The sequence below is a fragment of the Callithrix jacchus genome, chromosome 1 (genome assembly GCF_049354715.1).
Source record: "Callithrix jacchus isolate 240 chromosome 1, calJac240_pri, whole genome shotgun sequence".
NCBI classification, from domain to species: domain Eukaryota; kingdom Metazoa; phylum Chordata; class Mammalia; order Primates; family Cebidae; genus Callithrix; species Callithrix jacchus.
In genome coordinates, this window is record NC_133502.1 from 66400312 (window position 1) to 66422962 (window position 22651).

The 22651-nt window shown below is 42.0% G+C and overlaps 1 protein-coding gene across 37 annotated transcripts in view; it reads left to right on the forward strand.

Annotated features, from left to right (window-relative positions):
* The window catches only part of RCBTB1 (RCC1 and BTB domain containing protein 1), a 149634-nt gene that overhangs the window by 94838 nt on the left and 32145 nt on the right, over nt 1-22651 (forward strand). For 3 of the 37 annotated variants that reach the window (XM_078358816.1, XM_078359584.1, XM_078359823.1), the window contains exons 1-5: nt 1095-1206; nt 1692-1800; nt 5979-6058; nt 17164-17330; nt 17701-17851. In XM_078358816.1, coding sequence (XP_078214942.1) covers nt 17205-17330; nt 17701-17851 — 277 coding nt within the window. In that variant the 5' untranslated portion in view covers nt 1095-1206; nt 1692-1800; nt 5979-6058; nt 17164-17204. Of the gene's footprint in view, nt 1-1094; nt 1207-1691; nt 1801-5978; nt 6059-16970; nt 17047-17160; nt 17331-17700; nt 17852-22651 lie in introns of those variants that run through there. The other 34 variants (XM_008991811.5, XM_078359529.1, XM_078359882.1 and 31 more) reach the window with 18 other exon arrangements.

Genomic DNA, 22651 nt, shown 5'->3' on the forward strand with positions numbered 1-22651 from the left:
TGCAGGATTGTTGCATAGGTACATACATGGCAATGTGGTTTGCTGTCTTCCTCCTCATCACCTATATCTGGCATTTCTCCCCATGTTATCCCTCCCCAACTCCCCACCCTCCGCTGTCCTTCTCCTAGTTACCCCCACAGACCTCAGTGTGAACTCCAGTTACCAAAAGTCAAGTTGTTTGGTGCTATTTAGAAAATGAAATGCTTTTCTGTTTATTCCTAGAAGCTCAAATGGGAAAGGTACGTTTGAGCAAGAGTGCCTAGAATGCTATGCCAGCAAGTTTGGATTTTATCCTGCAGCGCCAACTGGGAGTTCTCCGAGAGCTGTACGGTATTTTATAAAGGTGACTATGATATTAATAGGTGATAGGCTGGAGCGGCTTGTAGCAGTCCGACTCCCAGCCTCAGTTTACTCACTGATAACAGGAATCGGGTTGGATCAGATGCCCTCTTGGGTCCCTTCCAACCTCGATGACCTGCTTCTGAGGTACCTCTGCCCTTCTTCCAATACCAGGACCTGTGTCTCATCTCCTCCTCCTTCTTAACTTTGTCCAGCTGCCACCTTTCCTAGCCCCTGGCCTGCCTTAAGTGCTTTCAATCACCAGGTGGGGGCAGGGGAGGGAGAGGCGCGTCTTCAGGTGAAACAAACGCGTCTCCGCTCCGCGGTCTTCAGCCCCAGGCAGCACCACTTGGGTGGTGCCCGGGGCCAGGTGCGCCCTAGAGTGGGCAAGGAGCTAAGTTTCTCGGTCGCTTTTCCGTCCTAGGCCTTTAAGGGTGGGAGGCCGACTCTCCCACAGCCAAGCCATCCCGGGGAGCACAGCAGGAGCCCGCGCCTCGCGCGTTCCTGGTTCCTCCGGGACAAAAGCCTGTGAGTCCCGGCAGCAGCCACCGGGTTTCACCGGGACTCTCCAGTGGCAGGGCCTCGGGGCGGAACTCAGACAGCCAACTAGCTTCTAAAGAAGTCGGGGTCTAGGTTCGGCCGGGACCGGGCCCGGGGCCGAGAGGGCTGCTGAGCTGGGTCGCGTCCCGGGCGCGCGCTGAGCCGAGTCACGTGAAGCGACCGGGGCCACGTGACCCGGCGAGTCCCGGGCGCGCGGGCGCTCCTCCCCTTCTTGCCGGTGGGCACTGCCGCTCTCTCTTGCTTCTGCGCCCGCTGGAGCTTCGGAGATCCCTGCGGTCCCGCGGGACGGTGCGGCTGGCCTCGCAGGTAGCGTGTGGGCGCGGGGTCGAGCTCGCGGAGGCCGCTTTCCCCCGGCCCTTCCCCTGCTTCCCTTCCCCGCAGGCCGGGCCGGGTGTGCCCAGTTACCCCGGCACCTTCCGCCTCCCTCGCTCGGGCTCCCGGGCCGGCCCCGCCAGCGCTGCTTCCCGGGCGAGGGATGGGGTCCCCGGCCGGACCCCGCCAGCACCTCAGCTACTGTGCCCTCCTGCGAGGAGGAGGGAAGGATGGGCAGAGGCGAGGGAAAGTTTTCCCTGCTCCCTCTTTTCTTTTCTTTTCTTTTTTTTTTGTTTTGTTTTGAGCTGCATGAACTCGATTTTGCTCGTTAGCTGAAGGCTCACTGCTGTGGGTGCCGTCATCCTCATTCTGCCCTGTCCAAGATCTTAGCGTCTCTCCTTCGCCTCCTGACAGTAGTGCTGTCACAAACCGTATTATTTATCGTTTCACTTTCCCCCACGACCCGGAATCCACAAAAGTGGGGATCCTGTTGGTGGGGACCTTTATCCAGGCGTGCGGTGAACTGAGTGAATGACGTTTTCCTTATCCTCTCTCTGATGAAGTTACCTACCTGCTGTTTATTTTAAGGTGACTAACGAGCACGCTCTGTTCTGCTCTCATTAGTGCTCTTTTGTTTTTAATTTATTTGCATATGAGACAGTTCCAAGCCATCTGCTGAACTCTGTGCACTTTCTGCAGCTGGGGATTACAATCTTACAAAGCAGTCTTGTAATAATGCTTTTAGGAAACCAGATTCATGATCTTTGCCTTTGCCCTATTCTTTTTTTGGGAGGATTAAAGCCCTTAGAGGACAAAAACTGAGTTTCTGAAACTGGTGTGTACTGTGGGCTAATAACATTAAAACGTCAAAGTGTGTAATGCGGGAAGGAATGGAAAAATGATTGAACCCTGAGGGAAGTTTATAGATGCTTTAAACTTGAGTCATTTCAAGTGAGCACTGGGTGAATTTCACCCCTGTAAACTGCTTTCAGGGTCGAGGATGTAACTGTATATTTGGATTCTATTGATATAACAGTTCATCTGTGGGATGGATTTTAATCCATTTAATCCATTGTGTGAATACCAGTCTATTTATTAATACTCTAGACGAATCCTTTTTCTTCTTCTGCTTTTCTTCAAGAGTAAGCATATTAATCTTTAAAGAGAGTTTTTGCAAGTGATTATTTATGTGTGTGATCCAAATGATAAAATTATGTGAACTTCAGAAAACAAATGGCCATGAAAACCCAAAGCTTTCAAGCTTGCAGCTTTTAAAAAATTCTTTGCAAATTTTAAAATTAAAGAGTACCGGTATATGTATGTTGCAGCAAGAATGTGGCTCCACCTAATACATGGGAGCTGGGAAGTCTGAAACAGTATCCTTCTTTTCCTGCGAGTCCTTGTGGGGTAGATGAAACTGTGAAGGAAAGTGAAAGACCTTTATGATGATGATGATATTCCTTCTGTGTGTACTACATCAAATAGTAAGTCATGCACAGGAAAGGAGCTGGGGCCTTACAGAGTCTAGAGTCCAGGCAGGGCATTAGAACACATTTCAAAATATTTTCTGGTTTTAAAAAAGTTAAAAATGTTACATATTGGCCAGGTGTGGTGGCTTACACCTGTAATCCCAGCACTTTGGGAGGTTGAGGCGGGCAGATTACATGAGGCCAGGAGTTCGAGACCAGCTTGGCCAACATGGCAAAACCCCATCTCTACTAAAATTACAAAAATTAGCCAAGCGTGATGGCACGTGCCTGTAATCCCAGCTACTCAGGAGGCTGAGGCACGGGAATTGTTTGAGCTGGGGAGGCGGAGGTTGCAGCAAGACAAGATTGTGCTACTACACTCCAGCCTGGGTGAGACTGTATCTCAAAAAAAAAAAAAGTTACATATTATGTACATCCTTAAGAATGCACAAGAGGGGTATGAGTGTTGTCTGAATTTAGCCAGAATTGACTTAGAAGAGGAGATCAGTTAAGGAAATAATTATATAAATCAATTATGTGTCAGATCAGATTTAAAAAAACACACCTCTTTCCTGGGGTAGAAAAGGTCACGGGAGACTTAGACTGGTCTCTAGTCTTCTCTGGGCTCAGTCTTACTATCCTGCTAGGTTTCTCTGCTCAGTGCTCTTTATGGGAAAGATAAAGAGCAGTGACTGCTTCAGACTTCTCCACTGTTTTTTCCCCAATTGCTCCACTCCACTTTTATTTTTTAAGACAGGGTCTCACTTTGTCGCCCATGCTGGAGTACGGTGGCATGTGATCATAGCTCAACCTCCTAGGCTCAACTCATCCTCCCCACTCCCAAGTAGCTGGGACCACAGATGTGCACCACCAAATTCAGCTAATTTTTTTTATGTTTTGTAGAGACAGGGTCTCCCTATGTTGCCCAGGCTGGTCTTGAACTTCCAGCCTCAAGCAATCCTCCCACCTCCAAAAGTGCTGGGATTACAGGCATGAGCAACCGCACTTGGCCTCCACTCCACTTTTTATTGCCACCTCCCCTCTTACTCTCAACAAAAAGCCTACCTCTTTCTTCACAGGGAAAAATAGGTGACCTCAGAAGAGAATGTCCCCAAATGCCAATCAAAACCACAAGATACCACCTCCCATCCATTAGGATGAGCATAATACAAAAGACATACAGTAAATATTGGAGAAAGCAGCACTGTTGTACGTTGCTGGTGGGCATGTAAAATACAGTCTAGTGGAGAGAGAGGGAGAAGGAGAAGGAGAGAATGAGTATGCCTCCAGCATCTGGCTTCCTAACCTTTAAACTGGCTTTCTCATATTCATCCTTTCCTCCTCCTCTTGTGGAGGGAAGAAAGGGAAGACTTGCCCCTTCTGCAGTTTCTCTTGCACTTGTTCTTTTTGATTTTCTGAGATGGAGTTGCGTTCCTGTTGCCCAGGCTGGAGTGCAATGGTGTGATCTTGGCTCACTGTAACCTCGGTCTCCCAGGTTCAGGGGATTCCCCTTCCTCACCCTTCAGAGTAGCTGAGATTACAGGTGCCCGCCACCACACCCAGCTAATTTTTGTATTTTTAGTAGAGAAGGGGTTTCACCTTGTTGGCCTTGCTGGTCTCGAACTCCTGACCTCAGGTGATCTACCTGCCTTGGCCTCCCAAAGTGCTGCCATTACAGGCATGAGCCACCATGCCCGGCCCATCTCTTGCACTTCTGCTTCAGATCCCATTCCCTGCTACTCTCTTAAGAACTTCATTGAGTTGTTATGGCCTCTCCTCTTTGATCTTTCTACTGGCTCCTTCCCATTAGCTTAAACATGTTCAAGTCTCTAACAATGTTTACATTAAAAGGTTAACAGAAAATGTCCTTCAACTCTGTCTCATTCTGTGATTACTACCTGCTTTCTTTTTTCCTTCTGAGTGAAATTTCTTGAACAAGTTGTTTATACTCATGGTTTTCTTTTCTTCTCGTTTCAAATATGCCTCAACCTGCTGCAGTCTGGCTTCATCCACCTACAACGTCCATGAAACTGTTCTTGTTAGATCACTGGTAATTCTTGTTAAACCCAATGGAAGTTTCTCACCCTTCCCTTTCTTGGTGTTTCAGCAGCGTTCAACTCTTGCCTGTGATGCTCAAGTCCCCAGGCCTCTGACACTCTGCTCTCCTGGTTTACCTCCTGCTCTACCTCTTCCTTCACAGTCCCTTCTAGGGGGTACTCCTTGTCCCTTTCCTGTTCAAAGTTTCTTAGAGTTCTGCTCAAGACACTCTGCTCTTCTTATTCCACTTGCTTTTTCCTCAGTGATTTCATGCCAAATTTCCAAATCTCTAATCCAGACCTCTCTTGAGCTTCAGATTTATAAATCCATCTGTTGGGACTTGTCCACTTTAATATCCCACAGGTACCTGGAACAAAATGTCCAGAGTAGGACTTGTCAGTCTTGAGGCCTCCTGTACTCTGCTGTAGTTAGGATTACAGGCAGACACTTAAGCTCAGTGTCTGCCTATGATCCTTGGCTCTGCCTTTCTGCTTATCCAGTGCCCCCTGTCCTATTTAGCCAGTTGCAGAATCTTCTTGCTTCTCCTTGTCCAGTTTTCTCCGTTTCCCTGGTGTGGGCTTCCATCCCTTCTTTTCCTGGACTCCCTCTAAGCACTCCTTTGTCGTCTTATGTCTCTATGGTTAGCCAAAGTAATCTTTCCTAGTCCTGTATCTGTTTATACTTCTTCCCTGCTTAAGACCCTTTAGGGATTACCTGGAGCTCTTAGGATAAAGCCTGAGCTGTTTGGCTGCAGCCATGCTGACTTTCTTTCTGTTTCTCCACCAGAACCTCACCAGCATGCATGCTCACTGTTGCTGGCGCCTCCTTCTCTTCAGGTAGTGGAAGCACACTTCCCAATTCTCTTGCCTCCACAGCATCTGACCCTCCCCATCAGAGTCCAGCCACACTGTTGTGAGCATCTGTTTATATGTCTAGATCCACCCCATCCCCCCGCCCCATGTAATTTCTGTTGGTGTTGGCTCTGTGTCTTATTTACCTAAGAACATTTATTGAATTAATAGTGTATGGTTCTGCCTGTCCATTGCTGGAGTTTCAGTTTGATTTTAGGTCATTGCAGGGTACATCTGATATTTTTCATACAACTGGAGACTAATAGATGAAATCACTTTTGCGATACCCACACAGGAAAGATTCATGAGACCATAAATAGATTTGAATTTGGCCCACTTCCAGTCTTGAATTCATTTGGAAAATAAAGTGAAATATTATGTTCTATCCATTTCTTTTTTTCTTTTTCAGACAGGATCTTGCTCTCTTGCCCAGACTGGAATACAGCGGTGTGAACACGGCTCACTGCAGCCTCAACCTCCTGGACTCAGGTGATCCTCCCACCTCAGCCTCCTGAGTAGCTGGGACTACAAGCGCATACCACCATGTCTAGCTAATCTTTATTTTTGAGAGATGGAGTCTTGCCATGTTGCTCAGGCTGATCTTGAACTCCTGGGTTCCAGTGAACCTCCTGTATTCACCTCCCAAAATGCTGGGATTACAGGCATGAGCCGCACCCAGCCATCTATCCATTTCTTTAAACTTTGACCCATTATTTTTTTTTTGTTCTGTTTTGTGACTCCTGTTTATTTGGTGTGACAAATAACAGACTTATAGAAAAAAATGTTATTTCTAATCATTAATGTTTCTTTTCTGGTTTCCTTTTGAAAACAGTATCTTATAAAAGCAATACTTTGATAAGATCAAGTCAGCTTCACAACTCTGGATATGTTATTTTTCACTGCTCATGCTGTTGCCACTTCTTTCATTTGTTTTTCTAATCTGAGCACAGGGTCATGTCAGAAGTGAGATGAGATGAAATGAATGAGATGAAAGCATCCCCTTTGGATGATGGGGCTAAAGAAATGCTTACAGAGCATTATCGCAAGTTGTGCTTCAAGTCAAATAACTTAATTAGTGATTGGGAAGTGACAGTTATAGGAACTTACATTTTCCTCTTAAGTTAGTGATGAATTTGAACAAAACTTATGAAACAAAGGGTAGCCACAATCAGAAAATTCTGAAACACTAGTCATACTGTTGTCTAAGTGAAGGTTGGGTGGGTATTACCTTCACTCACCTGGACAGGTGGCTTCAGCTTGAAGGATGACAAACTGTTTCGGAGAAGGCTACATTCTCAGACTCCTTAGTCTTGTGGAATTTGTCAGACATTCAAGGCATTCTTTCTTTCCCTTTCATTCTTGCAGTTCTGTGTGTTTGCAGAAGAGAGAAGTGGATTACTCATTGTGAATGTCTCAGCACATCTTTAAAACTTTGCCTATTATTTGCAGCTCTTATACCATAGAATGAGTGAAATGGTTTTAAGTTTTATTTTTATTTAAAAATGTTTGAGGCTGATTCTTAGAGGCTTATCTGGACCTGGGAAATATATATGGTATCTCAATGAGACTGAACATTTGCTCAGTCTCAAAAAGTCCATCAGAATTAGTATGGAAGAAATTGGTAACAGTAACATCTGGCTCTTTGTACCTTGAGAGGGTTTTTGAATTGCTTTTGCAAGTTGTAATGTTGTATGCCAAAGAGTTTACCCCACACCCTAGAGCTCTCTTATTTGAATGTTTTTCTAGAATTAAATGGATTCAGAAATAAAAATGGTCATGCCCTTACATCTTTTGTGCTCAAATGAGAACGCTTATTGGTAGAAAAGGAAGAAGTCTATGAAGAACACTTGTTTTTCTAGGAAACTGGATGATCTTCATGGAGGAAAGGTTCACATTTTATCATCTGCTGAAATATGGAGGATTTTGTTTTCTGGGATTTTGTGTAATTGTTTTCTTGTATATATACAATTTTTATGTGGTTGTCACTAGTTTACACATAATTATTTCCCATTTGACACATTAACATACATCATGTGGACCATATGCTTGCGTGGTACGTCCATTTGCTTAATTATTCCAGTTGTATTCACATTCTGGTTTTCTAGTTACTTAGGATCTGACTTTCCATTAGACCTTCAGCTCCTCAGAGGCAGAGACCATGATTGTATTGTTCTTTATGATGTCCCTAGCATTCTTAGTATCTGGAATCATCGCAGAAGAAGAATTAATGTATGCTATTAAAGTCAGCTCTCTGTATCCATGGATTCCATATCTGCAGATTCAACCAACCTTAAATTGCAAATATTAAAAATTGCATTTGTACTGAACATGTACAGAGTATTTTTGTGTTATTATTCCCCAAGCAATGCAGCATAAAAACTATTTACCAATCATTGCCATTGTATTAGGTATTATAAGTAATTTGGAGATAGTTTAAAGTATATGGGAGGATGTGTGTAGGTTATATGCAAATACCATGCCATTTTCTATCAGGGACTTGAGCATCTGTGGATTTTTGTATCTGCAGGAGGTCCTAGAACCAGTCCCCCACGGATACTGAAAGATAACTGTATTTTGTTCACATTAGCATACAGTAGTGCTTTTTTCCAAGGCCTCTTAGATTTTATCAATAGCTCATTAACCATAAATTTTTTTCATAAGGCAGCTTAGCAACTTAAACTGATAAGTAAAATCACCCATTCAGTTTATGAAAATAGAGAAACTTCTATTAGGATTTTCAGTGTATGTGTAAATGTTTTAATTGAAAGGTGTTTTTTTTTTTTGCCATTAAAAATATTTTGCATATTAGAAATCGCTGTGCTGAGTAGTTTAAAGCTTGCTGTAGTTTGTATGCTGAACAATATTTAGGCCACTTAAAATGATTGTTCCAACATTCAGAGCCATTTCAGTTTCCTCTGACAATCAGCTTCCATAATAAAGAATGATACAAACTCATTTCATGCTAGCACTGGCTAGCACCAAGATGCTAGCCAATGCTGAAGGACTGCTTACTCTTTCCCACCTCTTTTCCTTAGAAAGCTCTAACGTCAATAGAAGCCTAAGGTCTAGAGGTAAAATACCCTATTGGTGTCATTTAAAAACCAGTATATACAGCAGTTTAAACTAGACCAAGCAAATACATTGTTGTATTTGTGTCAACTATGTTCTGGTTATTTGAGGTTTGTGTGGAAGCCATGTGCTTACAGATCAACCCAAAATTTTTATTATTGTTTAATATTGAGACCATTATTTCATCAAAACCAATTTTCTAGTACCATTTCTCCATTTCTCTCCATTTCCTGTTTTTTTTTTTCCTCATTAAACTTTTTTAATGGGTCTCAAAATTCCGTGACAAATTTTTGGTCAAGTTTATTTCCTGTTGTTTTAAAAAATTCCATAAGCATGTTCAAATATATTTTTTGCTAGATCAGTAAAATAAACTGTTCCCCACCCTTCCTTAATATTTGTTCCTAGGGGAAAGTGAAATAAAAATAAATATGCTCTTAGAGGAATTAAAAGATTAATTGCAACATTACTCCTTCAGCCTTCCAGTTCTAAATGTAGATTTCTAAAATTGGAAGGCCTGTGTTTGTACTCCTGGCTGAATTTGCTTTCAGAGTATAAAGTAAACTTTTCTTCCTCATGCCACAAGTTCTCTGACGGACAGTGTCAATAGCTAGGACAAGCCATCCCAGGGAATGGGATATTGATCTGTAGGACTAATGGATGTAGGATAAGTGCAGGAAGGGATGCAGGAAGTATTTTCAAGTGCCACAGAAAATATGAAGATCCCCAAGTGGGTTGGCATATTATCTTTAAGGATGTTACACCTCTGCTTACATTTTTGCATTTCTCTTTTCTTTCCTCGTACCCTTCTTTTGTCTCTATACAGTAAAAAAAAAGTCATTGATTCACCTAATAATAACACAAAAAGAGTGATAATTCAGGCTGAAACACATTAATACCGTTTTTCAGAAAGTATTTCCTAAATAAAATATGGAAATATGCAAAAAAAGGTACTATCTTAGTGAGCTACTGCAGAAGTAACTATTTAAATATGACTGACATTCTAATTACAGCTCATCATTTTTATAATTATTAATCAAGCCCTGGAAGGGCAATTTGTTTGGTCTAGTTTGAATTGCTGTATGTGCTGGAAAGTTCTAAGAAGGCTCTATTTCTTTTATAAATGCTCCATCGAGAATTTCCCTAATCAGAACATGTTTCTTAAAACATGATTAGAACATTATGATTTTACTTTTCCAAAAGTATTTTTTGGACTGAAGCCTTTCTACATTTAATTTTAGAAATGTATCTTTGATTTTATTAATACAGGCTTGATAAAAGCCCACAGGATGATTATTTGCTTTTTAAAAATTGGGGTAAAAGATATAGAATGTAAAATTTACCATTTTGACAGTTTTTAAGTTTACATTTTAGTGACATTAGGTGCATTCACATTATTGTACAACCATCACCACCATCCATCTCTTTTTAAAAAAATAATTTCAACTTTTATTTTAGATTCGGGGGAACATATGTAGGTTTGTTACATAGGTATAGCATGTGATGCTGAGCTTTGGAGTACAAATGATTCCATCAACCAGGTAGTGAGCATAGTATCTAATAGTACCCCTCCCTCCCTGCCCCTCTAGTCATCTCCAGTGTCTATTGTTCCCATCTTTATATCCATGTGTACCCCATATTTAGCTCTCAGTTCTAAGTGTGGTATTTGGTTTTCTGTTCCTGTGTTAATTCACTTAGGATAATGGCCTCCAGCTGCATCCACGATTTTGTTATTTTTAATGGCTGTGTAGTATTCCTTAGTGTACATGCACCACATTTTCTTTTTCCATTCTGCTGTTTATGGGCACCTAGGTTGATTCCATGTCTTTGCTATTGTGAATAGCGCTGTGATGAATGTACAAATGCATGTGGGTTTTTTTTTTTATAGAACAATTTATTTTCCTTTGGATATATACCCAGTCTTGAGATTCCTGGGTTGAATGGTAGTTGTGTTTTAAGTTCTTTGAGGAATTTCCAAACTGCTTTCTGCAGCGGCTGAACTAATTTGCATTCCCACCAACAGTGTATAGTGTTCCTTTTGCTGTACAGCCTTGCCAGCATCTTTTGTTTTTGACTTTTGAATAATGGCCATTCTGACTGGTGTGAGATGGTATCTCATTGTGGTTTTGGTTTGGATTTCTCTGATAATTACTGATGTTGAATATTTTTTTGTATGTTTCTTGCCTAGAACTTTTGCATCATCCCAAAGTGAAACTCTGTACCCATTAAACAATAACTACTCATTCCTACCTCCTCCCAGCTCTTGGCACCCACAATTCTACTTTGTCTCCGTGAATCTGACTGTTCTAGGTCTATGATACCTCATGTAAGAGGAATCATACAACATTTGTCTAGCTTATTAGCATGATATCTTCAGGGTTCATCCCTGTTGTTGATTGTATCAGAATTTCCTTCAAAGAGTGAGTAATATTCCGTCATATGTGTAGACCACACTTTGCTTATCCGTTCATCTGTGCATGGATATTTGTTTTATTTTCACATTTTGGCTGTTGTGAATAATGCTACTTTGACAGTTAGTATACAACTATCTATTCAAGTGTCTGCTTTCAATTCTTTGGGGTGTATACTAGAAATGGAGTTTCTAGATAATAGAATTCTGATGTTTAATTTTTTTGAGAAATCACCATCAGGTTTTCTATAGCAGCTCTATCATCTTATATTCCTACTGTCTACATTTAATTTTATATTAATAATTCATTGTTCTAGATTTTGCCAGAAACATTCTGCCACTGTAGGTTGTGAATCTAAAGCAAGAATGCATCTTAAAACTTCTAACAGCCTAGGTGGTAAAACATAATTCAAATAATTAAACTTTTATTTTCATTTGAAATATTTGTTTATTTCTATTTGTCATAAAATGTTTGTTATAGAAATTTGAGACTGGATGGATGCAGTGGCCCACGCCTCTAATCCCAGCGCTTTGGGAGGCTGAGACGGGTGGATCACCCAAGGTCAGGAGTTTGAGACAAGCCTGGACAACATGGTGAAACCTCATCTCTACTAAAAATGCAAAAATTAGCCAGGCATGGTGGTGCACACCTGTAATCCCAGCTACTTGGGAGAATGAGGGACAAGAATTGCTTGAACTGAGGGGGCGGAGGTTGCACTGTGCCAAGATCATGCTGCTGTACTCTAGACTGGGCAGCAGAAGGAGACTCTGTCTTGGAGAAAAAAAAAAAAAAAGAAATTTGGGACTGTATTTTAAAAATACAATGGAGGCCGGGCATGGTGGTTTATGCCTGTAATCCCAGCACTTTGGGAGGCTGAGGTGGGTAGATCACTTGAGTTCAGGAGTTCTAGACCAGCCTGGCCAACATGGTGAAACCCAGTCTCTATTAAAAGAAAATACAAAATAGGCCTGGCATGGTGGCTCATGCCTGTAATCCCAGCACTTTGGGAGGCCAAGGTGGGTGGATCACTTGAGATGAGGAGTTCAAGACCAGCCTGGCCAACATGGTAAAACCCTGTCTCTACCAAAAATATAAAAAATTAGCTCGGTGTGGTGGTGCGTGCCTGTAATCCCAGCTAGTTGGGAGGCTGAGGCAGGAGAATCACTTGAAGGTGGAAGTTGCAGTGAGCCGAGATTGTGCCACTGTACTCCAGTCTGGATGACAGAGCGAGGCTCCGTCTAAAAAAAAAAAATTAGCTGGGCATGATGGTGGGCGCCTGTAACCCCAGCTACTTGGGAGGCTGAGGCAGGAGAATTGCTTGAACCCAGGAGGCCGGAGGTTGCAGTGAGCTGAAGATTGCACCACTGCACTCCAGCTTGGGCAACAAGAATGAAACTCTTATCTCAAACAAAAACCAAAAAACCCGAAGAAATGGGGACAGCAGGCCAAAAAATAGAATAAAAATACAAAGAAAATGACGCCACCTGTAATTTCTCCATTGAGATATATTTTGGTGTATGCATTTGTGTATATATTGTACTTTAGAAAAATTGTTATCATACAGTACATACTGTTTTATAACGTAGCTAAGCTAACTGAGTCTTACAGGGTACATTTATTTTTGTGGTTTTGTTTTGAATTTGGGATGTGCATATAGTTTAGCTATATGACATGTTTGGGTGGCAGCTTTTTTTGGGATGCTTCCTTGGCAGTGCTTATAATTTGGAGAAAGCATAGCAACATGGGAAGGAAGAGAGTTGGGCTACCTTGCTCAGGGTACTTACCAAGGTACGTGACTGTCAGGGAAGGCCTGGGCTGAACAGGCCTGTTGAAGGTTCTTCCCATTAGCAGTGGCTCCTCTGTATAGGAATAGAACACAAATAGAATCACTTCCTATCTTCCTGTTGGAAGCGTCTAAATTATTGTGCAAACCTCTGGATTGATGGTGATGATGGTGATTATTATTTTTTGAGACAGAGTCATACTCTATCGCCCAGGCTAGAGTGGAGTTGCACAGTCTTGGCTCACTGCAACCTCTGTTTCCTGGGCTCAGATGATCCTCCCACCTCAGCCTCCCGAGTAGCTGAGATTACAGGCATGCGCCACCACACCTGGTGTAATTTTGTATTTTTAGTAGAGACACAGTTTTGCCATGTTGGCCAGTCTGGTCTCAAACTCCTGACCTCAAGTGATCTGCCTGCTTCGGTCTCCCAATGTGCTAGGATTACAGGTGTGAGCCACCATGCTCAGCCTGGAATGATTTTGTTTGTTTGTTTGCTTGTTTGTTTTTGAGATGGAGTTTTGCTCTTGTTGCCCAGGCTGGAGTGTAGTGCTGCGAACTTGGCTTACTGCAACCTCTGCCTTCCAGTTTCAAGCTATTCTCCTGCCTTAGCATCCCAAGTAGCTGGGATTATAGGTGCCCACCACCACATCTGGCTCATTTGTTTTGTATTTTTAGTAGAGATAGGGTTTCACCATGTTAGGCTGGCTGGTCTCAAACTCCTGAACTCATGATCTGCCCGCCTTCGCCTCCCACAGTGCTGGGATTACAGGTGTGAACCACCGTGCCTGGCTGCATACTTTTTGTATTGTCAACAGGTTAAAGATAGTTGCTGCTATGCATTTATGAGGCAGGATAAAGTCAGAAAGAAGTGATGTTGAGGAAGTTCAGCTATTGAAGGGCTAGGACTGATGTTCTTCATAAGAAAAATTAGAGGGGTCTGCTATATGACCTTGGTAAGTCATTTCACCTTTGAGCCACAGTCCTCATCTGCCAGGAATGGTTAACAGTCTCCTCTTTACAAGAGTATTATGAAGATTAAATAATGTATGGAAAGCTACCTAATTAACAGTGTCTACGACAAGGAAGGTTCATGATAGTTATTTCTTCTTTCCTGCTCTTAGCTTTGCTTAATCGTTTTGCTGGGGTAATTTCTTGCTTGGCCAACATTACTGCGCCTGTTCTTATGCATTCAAGAAATGCCCCCAGCTTCTTCATTATATCTTGAACATAAAATCACAAATTTCTAGGTTTGTGGGAAACCCAGGCTCAAAACAGCGAACGGCTGTTACACTGACTGATGAAAAGCAAACCCAGGACTAAAGCACACTCTTATTTCCACTATATTAAGCCTGTTAGGGATGCATTTTTCTTTTATGATGGGTGTGGACATGTAAGATGTATGACCTGTTTCTTAAACGGCCTCTTAAATGGAAGTCTTTGGAGAAATACCTTGTAAAATAAAGCTTCATGTAATTTAGCAGTGGGTGAAGTCAGTGCATGTAATAATGCCCCATCATTATGAGTTAGCCCGATCTTGCAGTAGATTACCAAACCCTTAGGGCAGAGTTGCCCACATTGGTTTAATGATATTAGAATAATTGCTGCTGTCAGGAAGTTGTGTGGTTTTGAATGTCTTATCCCTTTATGTTGTAATTTTAAAGGTGGTGAATCATATTTTTGGCTAATTCTGTATTATGTAAAATTAAAAATTTTGAAGACTAAATATGCTTCATAATTCTAGGAAAACCTGTTTCTGGATTTTCTTGAAATTTACTTACCTGCTTATATGGCTTTATAGGGCTTGATTTCTTGTGACTCCTTTCCCCATCTGTTTTGTAAGAGGCACAAGAGGTCATTTGAGGGGCATCTTGTTTCTTTATATAGATTTTTATTTTATTTTATTGTGGACAGGGTCTCACTGTCACCCAGGCTAGAGTGCAGTGGTGTGATCTCAGCTCAGTGCAGTCCTGACTTCTGGGCTCAAGTGATTCTCTCACCTCAGCCTCCTGAGTAACTGGGACTGCAGGTGTGCACCATTGTGCCTGGCTAATTATCTCCCTCCCTCCCTCCCTCCCTCTCTATTTCCTTCCTTCCTTCCTTCCTTTTTTTTTTTTTTTTTTTTTTTGACAGGGTCTCTCACTCTGTCACCCAGACTGGAGTGCAGTGGCCCAATCTCAGCCTACCACAACCTCTGCCTCCCAGGCTCAAGTGATTCTCCTGCCTCAGCCTCCCTAGTAGCTGGGATTAGAGGCATGTGCCACTACTGCTTGGCTAATTTTTTCTTTCATTTCTTTTTTTTTTTTTTTTTTTTTTGTATTTTTAGTAGAGATGAGGTTTCACGTTGGCCAGGCTGGTCACAAACTCTTGACCTCAAATGATCCACCTGCCTCAGCCTACCAAAGTGCTGGGATTACAGGCATGAGCTCCTGCACCCAGCCCTTTTTTCATATTTTTTTGTAGAGATAAAAGCATTTAAGATCATCTTACCACACAAAGAATACTTAAAAATAAAGAACAAGACAAAGAACAATGATCCAGTAGAAAATATAGGCACTTTGCACAGAAGCCTGACAGTGGGCTCTTAAATTGAGAGTGAGAGGTAAAGAGTGCAGACTCATGCTTCAGGTTGCCTGGGTGCAGATTCCGACTCTGCCGCTTACGAGTTTGAGCAGATTCTTAAAATTTTCTCCATTTCCTTTTTGGTAAAGTGAGGATTAAATGAATGGATAAATATAAAATTACTTAGAATAGTGCTTTGCACATAGTGCTCAGTAAGTTAGTTGTTATTGTTACAATTATTATTATTATTATTTGAGATGGAGTGTCACTCTGTCACCAGGATGGAGTGCAGTGGCACGATCTTGGCTCACTGCAACCTCCGCCTCCTGGGTAGCTGGGACTACAGGCCGGCGCCACTGCACCCACTGATTTTTGTATTTTTAGTAGAGATGGGGTTTCACCATGTTGGCTAGGATGGTCTTGATCTTTTGAGCTTGTGATCTCCCACTTTGGCCTCCCGAATATTCTAATTTTTTTTAAGTGACACCCTAACTCACTCATCACAGGGAAATGCCAGTTTCAATAAAACTGAGATACCATGAGAGTACACTGTGTGGGAAGAGTGTGTGTAAACAGGTGCCATCCTACATCAATGGTGGTTTTATACATGGGCACTACTTCATTAGAAGACTGTTTGAAATACTAATAGCTAGTAATGGTAAACTAGCTATTAGACTTTGACCTAGCAATTTTCACTTTTAGGAATTTATTTTAGAAATTTATGTATAAAACAAGACATGTCTATACAATAATATGCAGGCAATAATTGCAGTATTCTAGCAAAAGACTGGAATTGACTTAAATGTTTCTCAGAAAACAAGGTATATTGCTAAATCAATGTAATGGAATGCTATAGTAGCATTGAAAATAAATGGAACAGGTCTATGTGTGCTAATATAGAATTATTTCCCCGATGTACTGTTAAGTAGGGAAAAAAAGCTTCCATTTGTGCTTTTGTTTTTAAAGAAACACATACTCTCATGCATACATGTAGTGCTTCCATAAGTATACACTATCTCCAGAAGGAATTACAGATCACTGGGAACAGTGGTGGCCTTTGAGGGCAGGGTCAGGGAGGGATGATAGGGAGACTTACTTTCTTATCCCCTTTTGTCCATTTGAAACAAAAGTTTTTTCCAATGTTCATGTATTACTCCCCGCTCAAATCCTTTACTTGTCTTCACCAATACTTCCCCCTCCGCCTGCATGCACACTTGTCAAGACATTTGAATGTTACTCGAGTCGTCTGGCTGTGCAGTGACAGTGAATACCCTGATTTGATGGTGTTTAATCCTTATTGAATCTGTGATACGATACCTGGGGCTGAAGCCTTGTCATCCAAGTTGGTGCTGGTGGGAAGAATATCTCTGGTGGGTGGGGACGAGGCTTTGGCTAAGCATACTTCAGCCCCAGGCGCCCTCTGTGGTGCTGGAGCCAGAAAGAACTCAGTTTTGACCTGCTGCTTTGGCTGTTTTTAGAGGTCTAACAAGAGGGTGAGTGGGAAGCACATGTGGAACAGATAAGCACTGACTAGGAAGTGGGCAAGATAGACAGCTGGTTCTCGAACGCTGTTCTCTTGTAGGAAAAGGCCCAGGTTTGAAGGCGGAGGAAGGATTGCATGCATTGCTGGGGAAAGTGAGTGATCCATGTAACCAAAGGTAGTTCATTTATTCTAAAATCAGCTTTTGTTAGCATTTATTAACAGGTCTTTACTTAAAAGTTAGCTCAGTGGCTATTTAATTTTTTTCTGGAATCCTTTCTGTTTGTTCCAGCAGAGATGTCGGCTTATTCATAGGAATTGCTTGAAGCCAGAGTCATGGTGGATGTAGGAAAGTGGCCCATCTTCACTCTGCTCTCCCCTCAAGAGATTGCTTCTATTCGGAAGGCATGCGTCTTCGGCACCTCAGCCAATGAAGCACTGTACGTTACTGACAATGATGAGGTAAGAGTCTGTTAAAACCTAGAGTTTAGTTTTAGGGCTTATATGGGGATTGGTATTCAAAGTGTGCAGTTCAAAGATGGAGAAAAGGCAGGGGATAAATAGATCCTGAAGTTCAGGAAGACTATCGCTTTAACAGTTTCTCTTTTTTCAGTTTCTGGATTTAATATCCCTCTACTCTATACCACTCTGAGTTTCATAGACAACATTCTGTGTCAGCAGAGGTTGGATTTCTCTTAACAACCATATCAGTGTCTTTCTCACCTCCTGAACTCTCTAGTTGAACTTGAAATGTCTTATTTTCAGAGCATAAAAGGGAGTTTTTAATACAGCTTTCAGCCAAAAGACTCAAAAAAAGCCATCTGTTTTCTAGGTCTTTGTATTTGGACTGAACTATAGTAACTGTCTGGGAACTGGAGATAACCAGAGTACACTTGTACCCAAAAAGCTGGAAGGCTTATGTGGAAAGAAGATTAAAAGTCTCAGTTACGGGAGTGGACCACATGTTCTTCTCAGCACCGAAGGTAAGGCGGGAACCCATCTAACTTTTCAGTTTGTAAGAAATTGAGCGGTTAATTCTAAGTGCAGGGGAGATAGGGCTATACCAAATAACTAATTTTGGATTGTTTGTTTCTTAATTTCTGAGGAGAAGTACATAAAGCAGGTAAAAGTTAAACATTTCAGGCTAACTCTGGAACGTCTTGCAAATTAGGCAAACTTGTGTGGTTTTCGACTGCCTCCATAAAGCTGTGGAAGATTAGGTATAGCAAATGAACTGGTCCTTCCAGCCTAATTTTTCAGTGGATTTGTGGTTGTAAGGTAACTTTCAGGGTTCCTTTGATACATTTTTCTAAACACAGATGTTTTCCTTTCTTTGTGTAGTTCTTGCCTCTTGAATCGGGAAATCTTAGTCTATTCTCTGGCATTCATGTAGCTGCCATATTGAAAGAACCGGGATGCAGGTTGATAAGTTCTTGTCCTTTATTCTCTGCCTGTTCAGTCAAGATCACTAAAGGAGAGTAGACATTTTGTATATGTGTGTGATTTATCTGTACTGTGGGCACCCAGCACTCTGAAAGTTCATTATCTATAACCTAAATGCTTCCTTTTCTACTTCAGGCACATTAACTCTTGCTCTCTTGCTCCAAGGTCCTCAACTTTTTGTTGGATAATCGTCTAGGTGGCATTTGGGAGACGATTTGCATTCCTGCCTTCCTTTGTCTAGACTGAGGAATCACAGCTTCCTAGGATGCTGTCATAGGTTTTAGTATCTAGCTTTCTAATTGTCTGTAGCTCCTAACTGAATCTACCCCAAGTTCTCTGCATCTTTCTCAAGAGCTGTGAAATCCAAATCTGAGCATCATCATCTGGTATGAATATAACTGGAGTTGAGCATAATGAGGTGATTATCTCACTTTTGCCTTGTGTAATCATGCCTTCTGGCATCACACTGGTTCTTTCTTCCTTCTTTTTTTTTTTCCTTTTGAGACAGTCTAGCTCTATCACCCAGGCTGGAGTGCAGTGGCACTATCTTGGCTCACTGCAACCTCCGCCTCCTGGGTTCAAGCGATTCTTGTGCCTCAGCCTCCCGAGTACAATTAGAGGCATATGCCACTATTCCTGGCTGATTTTTATATTTTTAGTAGAGACGGGTTTTAAGCATGTTCCTGGCCTCAGGTGATCCACCCACCTCGGCCTTTCAAAGTGCTGGGGTTACAGGTGTGAGTCACCATGCCGGCAACTTTTGCTATTTTGTATGTGACTCTTTTTTCCTCTTTGGAAGCTTCAAGGACTTTTTAAATAAAGTATTGTGACATAGTCATGATTCTATACTCTGGTGTAATTTTTAATTTATTGTGTTGGTCACTTCTGGAAATTTCTTTATTTCTAGAAAATTTTCTTGTAATATTTCATGGATAATTTCTCTTGTTGGCTGTGTGTGGTGGCTCATGCCTATAATCCCAGCACTTTGGGAGGCTGAGGCAGGATATTTGCTCCAAGCCAGGAGTTCAAGACCAGCCTGGTCAACATAGTGAGGCCATATCTCTTTAAAAGCTGGGCATGGTGGCATGCACCTGTAGTCCCAGCTACTCAGGAGACTGATGCAGGAGGATCACTTGAGCCTAGGAGTTCGAGGTTGGAGTGACCTATGATTGCCTCATTGCACTCCAGCCTGGGTGACAGAGTGAGACCCCATCTCTAAAAAAAGACGAATTTTCTTCTTTGTTTTCTCCTTCATGGATTTTTTTCTTAGAAGTTAGAGATTTTGGAGTGATCTTCCTATTTTTTTTTTTTTTTTTTTTTGAGACAGAGTCTCTCTGTGCCATCCAGGCTGGAGTGTGGTGGTGCAATCTTGGGTCACTGTAGCCTCACTGTGTGAGCAGGTGGATCACACCTTAACCTCCTCGGCTCAAGCAATTCTCCCACCTCAGCCTCCCAAAGTGCTGGGATTACAGGTGTGAGCCGCTGCGCCCGTCCTGATCTTCCTTATTTTTTAAAAAATGTTCTCTCCCATCTGTGTTCTGGGAAGTTTCTTCAATTTTATCTTACAGCTCTTATGTCATATATTTAACATTTCCATTGTTTTATTTCCAAGTGTTCTTTCTTGTTCTTTAAATGTTCCTTTCCAGAACTTGTTGCTATTATTTCATGAACTCAGTGTCTTCTCTTTGAGATTATTTAGAATTACAGGTTTTTTATTTATTTATTTATTTTCATTTTTATTTTTAATTAATTAATTTTTTTTTTTGAGACGAAGTTTCGCTCTTGTTACCCAGGCTGGAGTGCAATGGCACGATCTTGGCTCACCGCAACCTCCGCCTCCTGGATTCAGGCAGTTCTCCTGGCTCAGCCTCCTGAGTAGCTGGGATTACAGGCATGCGCCACCATGCCCAGCTAATTTTTTGTATTTTTAGTAGAGACGGGGTTTCACCATGTTGACCAGGATGGTCTCAATCTCTTGACCTCGTGATCCACCCGCCTCGGCCTCCCAAAGTGCTGGGATTACAGGCTTGAGCCACCGCGCCCGGCTATTTTTATTTTTTTAAGGCAGGGTTTCACCATGTTGGTCAGGCTGGTCTTGAACTCCCAACCTCAGGTGATCTGCCTGCCTTGGCCTCCAAAGTGCTTGGATTACAGGCATGAGCCACCATGCCTGGCTACAGGTTGTTTTAAATTACTTTTTTTTTTGAGACAGAGTCTTGCTCTTTTTGCCCAGGCTGAAGTACAGAGGCATGATCTTACTGCAACTTCTGCCTCCTGGGTTCAAGCAATTCTTTTGCCTCAGCCTCCTGAGTAGCTGGGATTACATGTGTGCGCCACCATGCCTGGCTGATTCTTGCATTATTATTTTTTGAGATGGAATCTCGCTCTGTTACTCAGGCTGGAGTGCAGTGGCGCGATCTTGGGGCTCACTGCAACCTCTGCCTCCTGGGTTCAAGTGAGTCTCCTGCCTCAGTCTCCCGAGTAGCTGGGACTATAGGCGCCTGCCATCAGGCCCAGCTAATTTTTGTATTTTGAGTAGAGATGGAGTTTCACGATATTGACCAGCTGGTCTTGAACTGCTGACCTTGTGATCTGCCTACTTCAGCCTCCCAAAGTACTGGGATTATGGGCATGAGTACCACACCTGGCTTGATTTTTTTTTTTTTTTTTCAGTATAGATGGGGTTTTACTATGTTGGCCAGTCTGGTCTTGAACTCCTGACCTCAAGCAATTCACCTGCCTTGGCCTCCCAAAGTACTGGGATTATAGATGTGAAACATCACGTGCCCAGCCTCATAGACATTTGTTATAGGTTTTAATAACTGATAGAATTAGCTACCTTCTTTTTTTATATGGTTTTCCTGTTTATTCTTGTTTTTTTTTATTCTTCTCATTAAACTTTTTTCTAATCAGCTTGTCTACCTCCGGAAAGTAATTTGAAGCTTTTATTGCTATTTAAACTTCATACATTTATGTAGGAAAAACTAGAATCTTTATGATATTGAATTTTTCTGTCCAAGAACAAGATATGCATTTCTCTATTTAAGTCTATTTTTCTGTTTTCAGGAATTAAAACACTCATTAGTTTGGACATTTCTTTCACTTGCTGTAACTTTAGCATAATATCATGGATCATATTTTTTGTGTTTTATACTCTTTCTTTCAGTCTTAAGCCACATCTTTCTCAGGATGAAATTTCCCATTGATGGTTTCTGTCATAATTTCTGTAGGAGGGAATGCCTCTTGTGAGCCACATGTCAGAGGTTCTCTAGCCTTGTACCTGGAAGAGGACTCTGAGTTTGTGTGGGCTGTCTTTGTTCTACGGTAGATAAGCAGAAGTCTCTTTCCCCTGGTTGCCTGGGGACTGCTGTGAGTGACCTGCAGTTTAACCACAGCACTTGGATTTCTGCTGTCACCCTAGAGTGTTGTAGCCAGGCAGATTGTCCTTAATAGGTCAGGATGTTTTATTACCATGGGAAAGACATGAGGAGAATGCATGACTCTGGAAGACCTGCCCTTGGCACTCAGGTGTGCTGTGGAAAGAAATGCCTGAAACAATGGTACTTCTAGAGATAACATAAGAAAAATAGTCTCCATTGGAATCCTAGAAAAGATAAAGTAATTATAAAAAAATTTCAGACAGAGGAGCTTCTGGGTTGGCGATCACATCAAGGTGCTGGGAAGGTGGCATGCTAGAGAGGGCATGGGAGCTCTGTGCACCCCCCAGCCCCACATACCTTGCCCTGTGTGTCTCCTCCATTTGACTGTTCCTGAGTTGTATCCTTTAGAATAAGCTGATTATGCTTTCCAACGATGGTCACAGCAGTGTCAGTGATGATGCCTCCAGGTGATGCTAGTTCCCAGCCCCTAAGTTATCCCCAGCCTTTGAATCTTCCATCACACACACCATGAAGCAAAGACAAGCCATCTTCATTGTCCCTTGTCCAAATTCCTGACACAGAATAAATGAGCATAAAATAATCATTGCTTTATGTAAAATAAAAAAAAAAATTCAGCCAGTTTCATGCCACTAACATAGCCTGCTTGAAAGAAGCTCTGAGACTTTTGTTTCCCTTGCAAATAGTCTCTTTCCTCTGTACTTGGTGAGCGAATAGCCACACACGCTGTATGGGTTCCTGTGACTTGGTATTTGATTAAGTGATGGTAGACGTTAACATTGAGCTTTCTTGTCATCTGCCTTTTGCTCAATATCTGACACAGAAACTACTGAGATGGATCAGAGTTTTTAGAAAGCCTAATTTTTGTATACATAAACTTTGACTTTTGATCACATAGCTGATCTATGTTATTACCAAGTCCTTTCTTTAAAGATTTTGCAT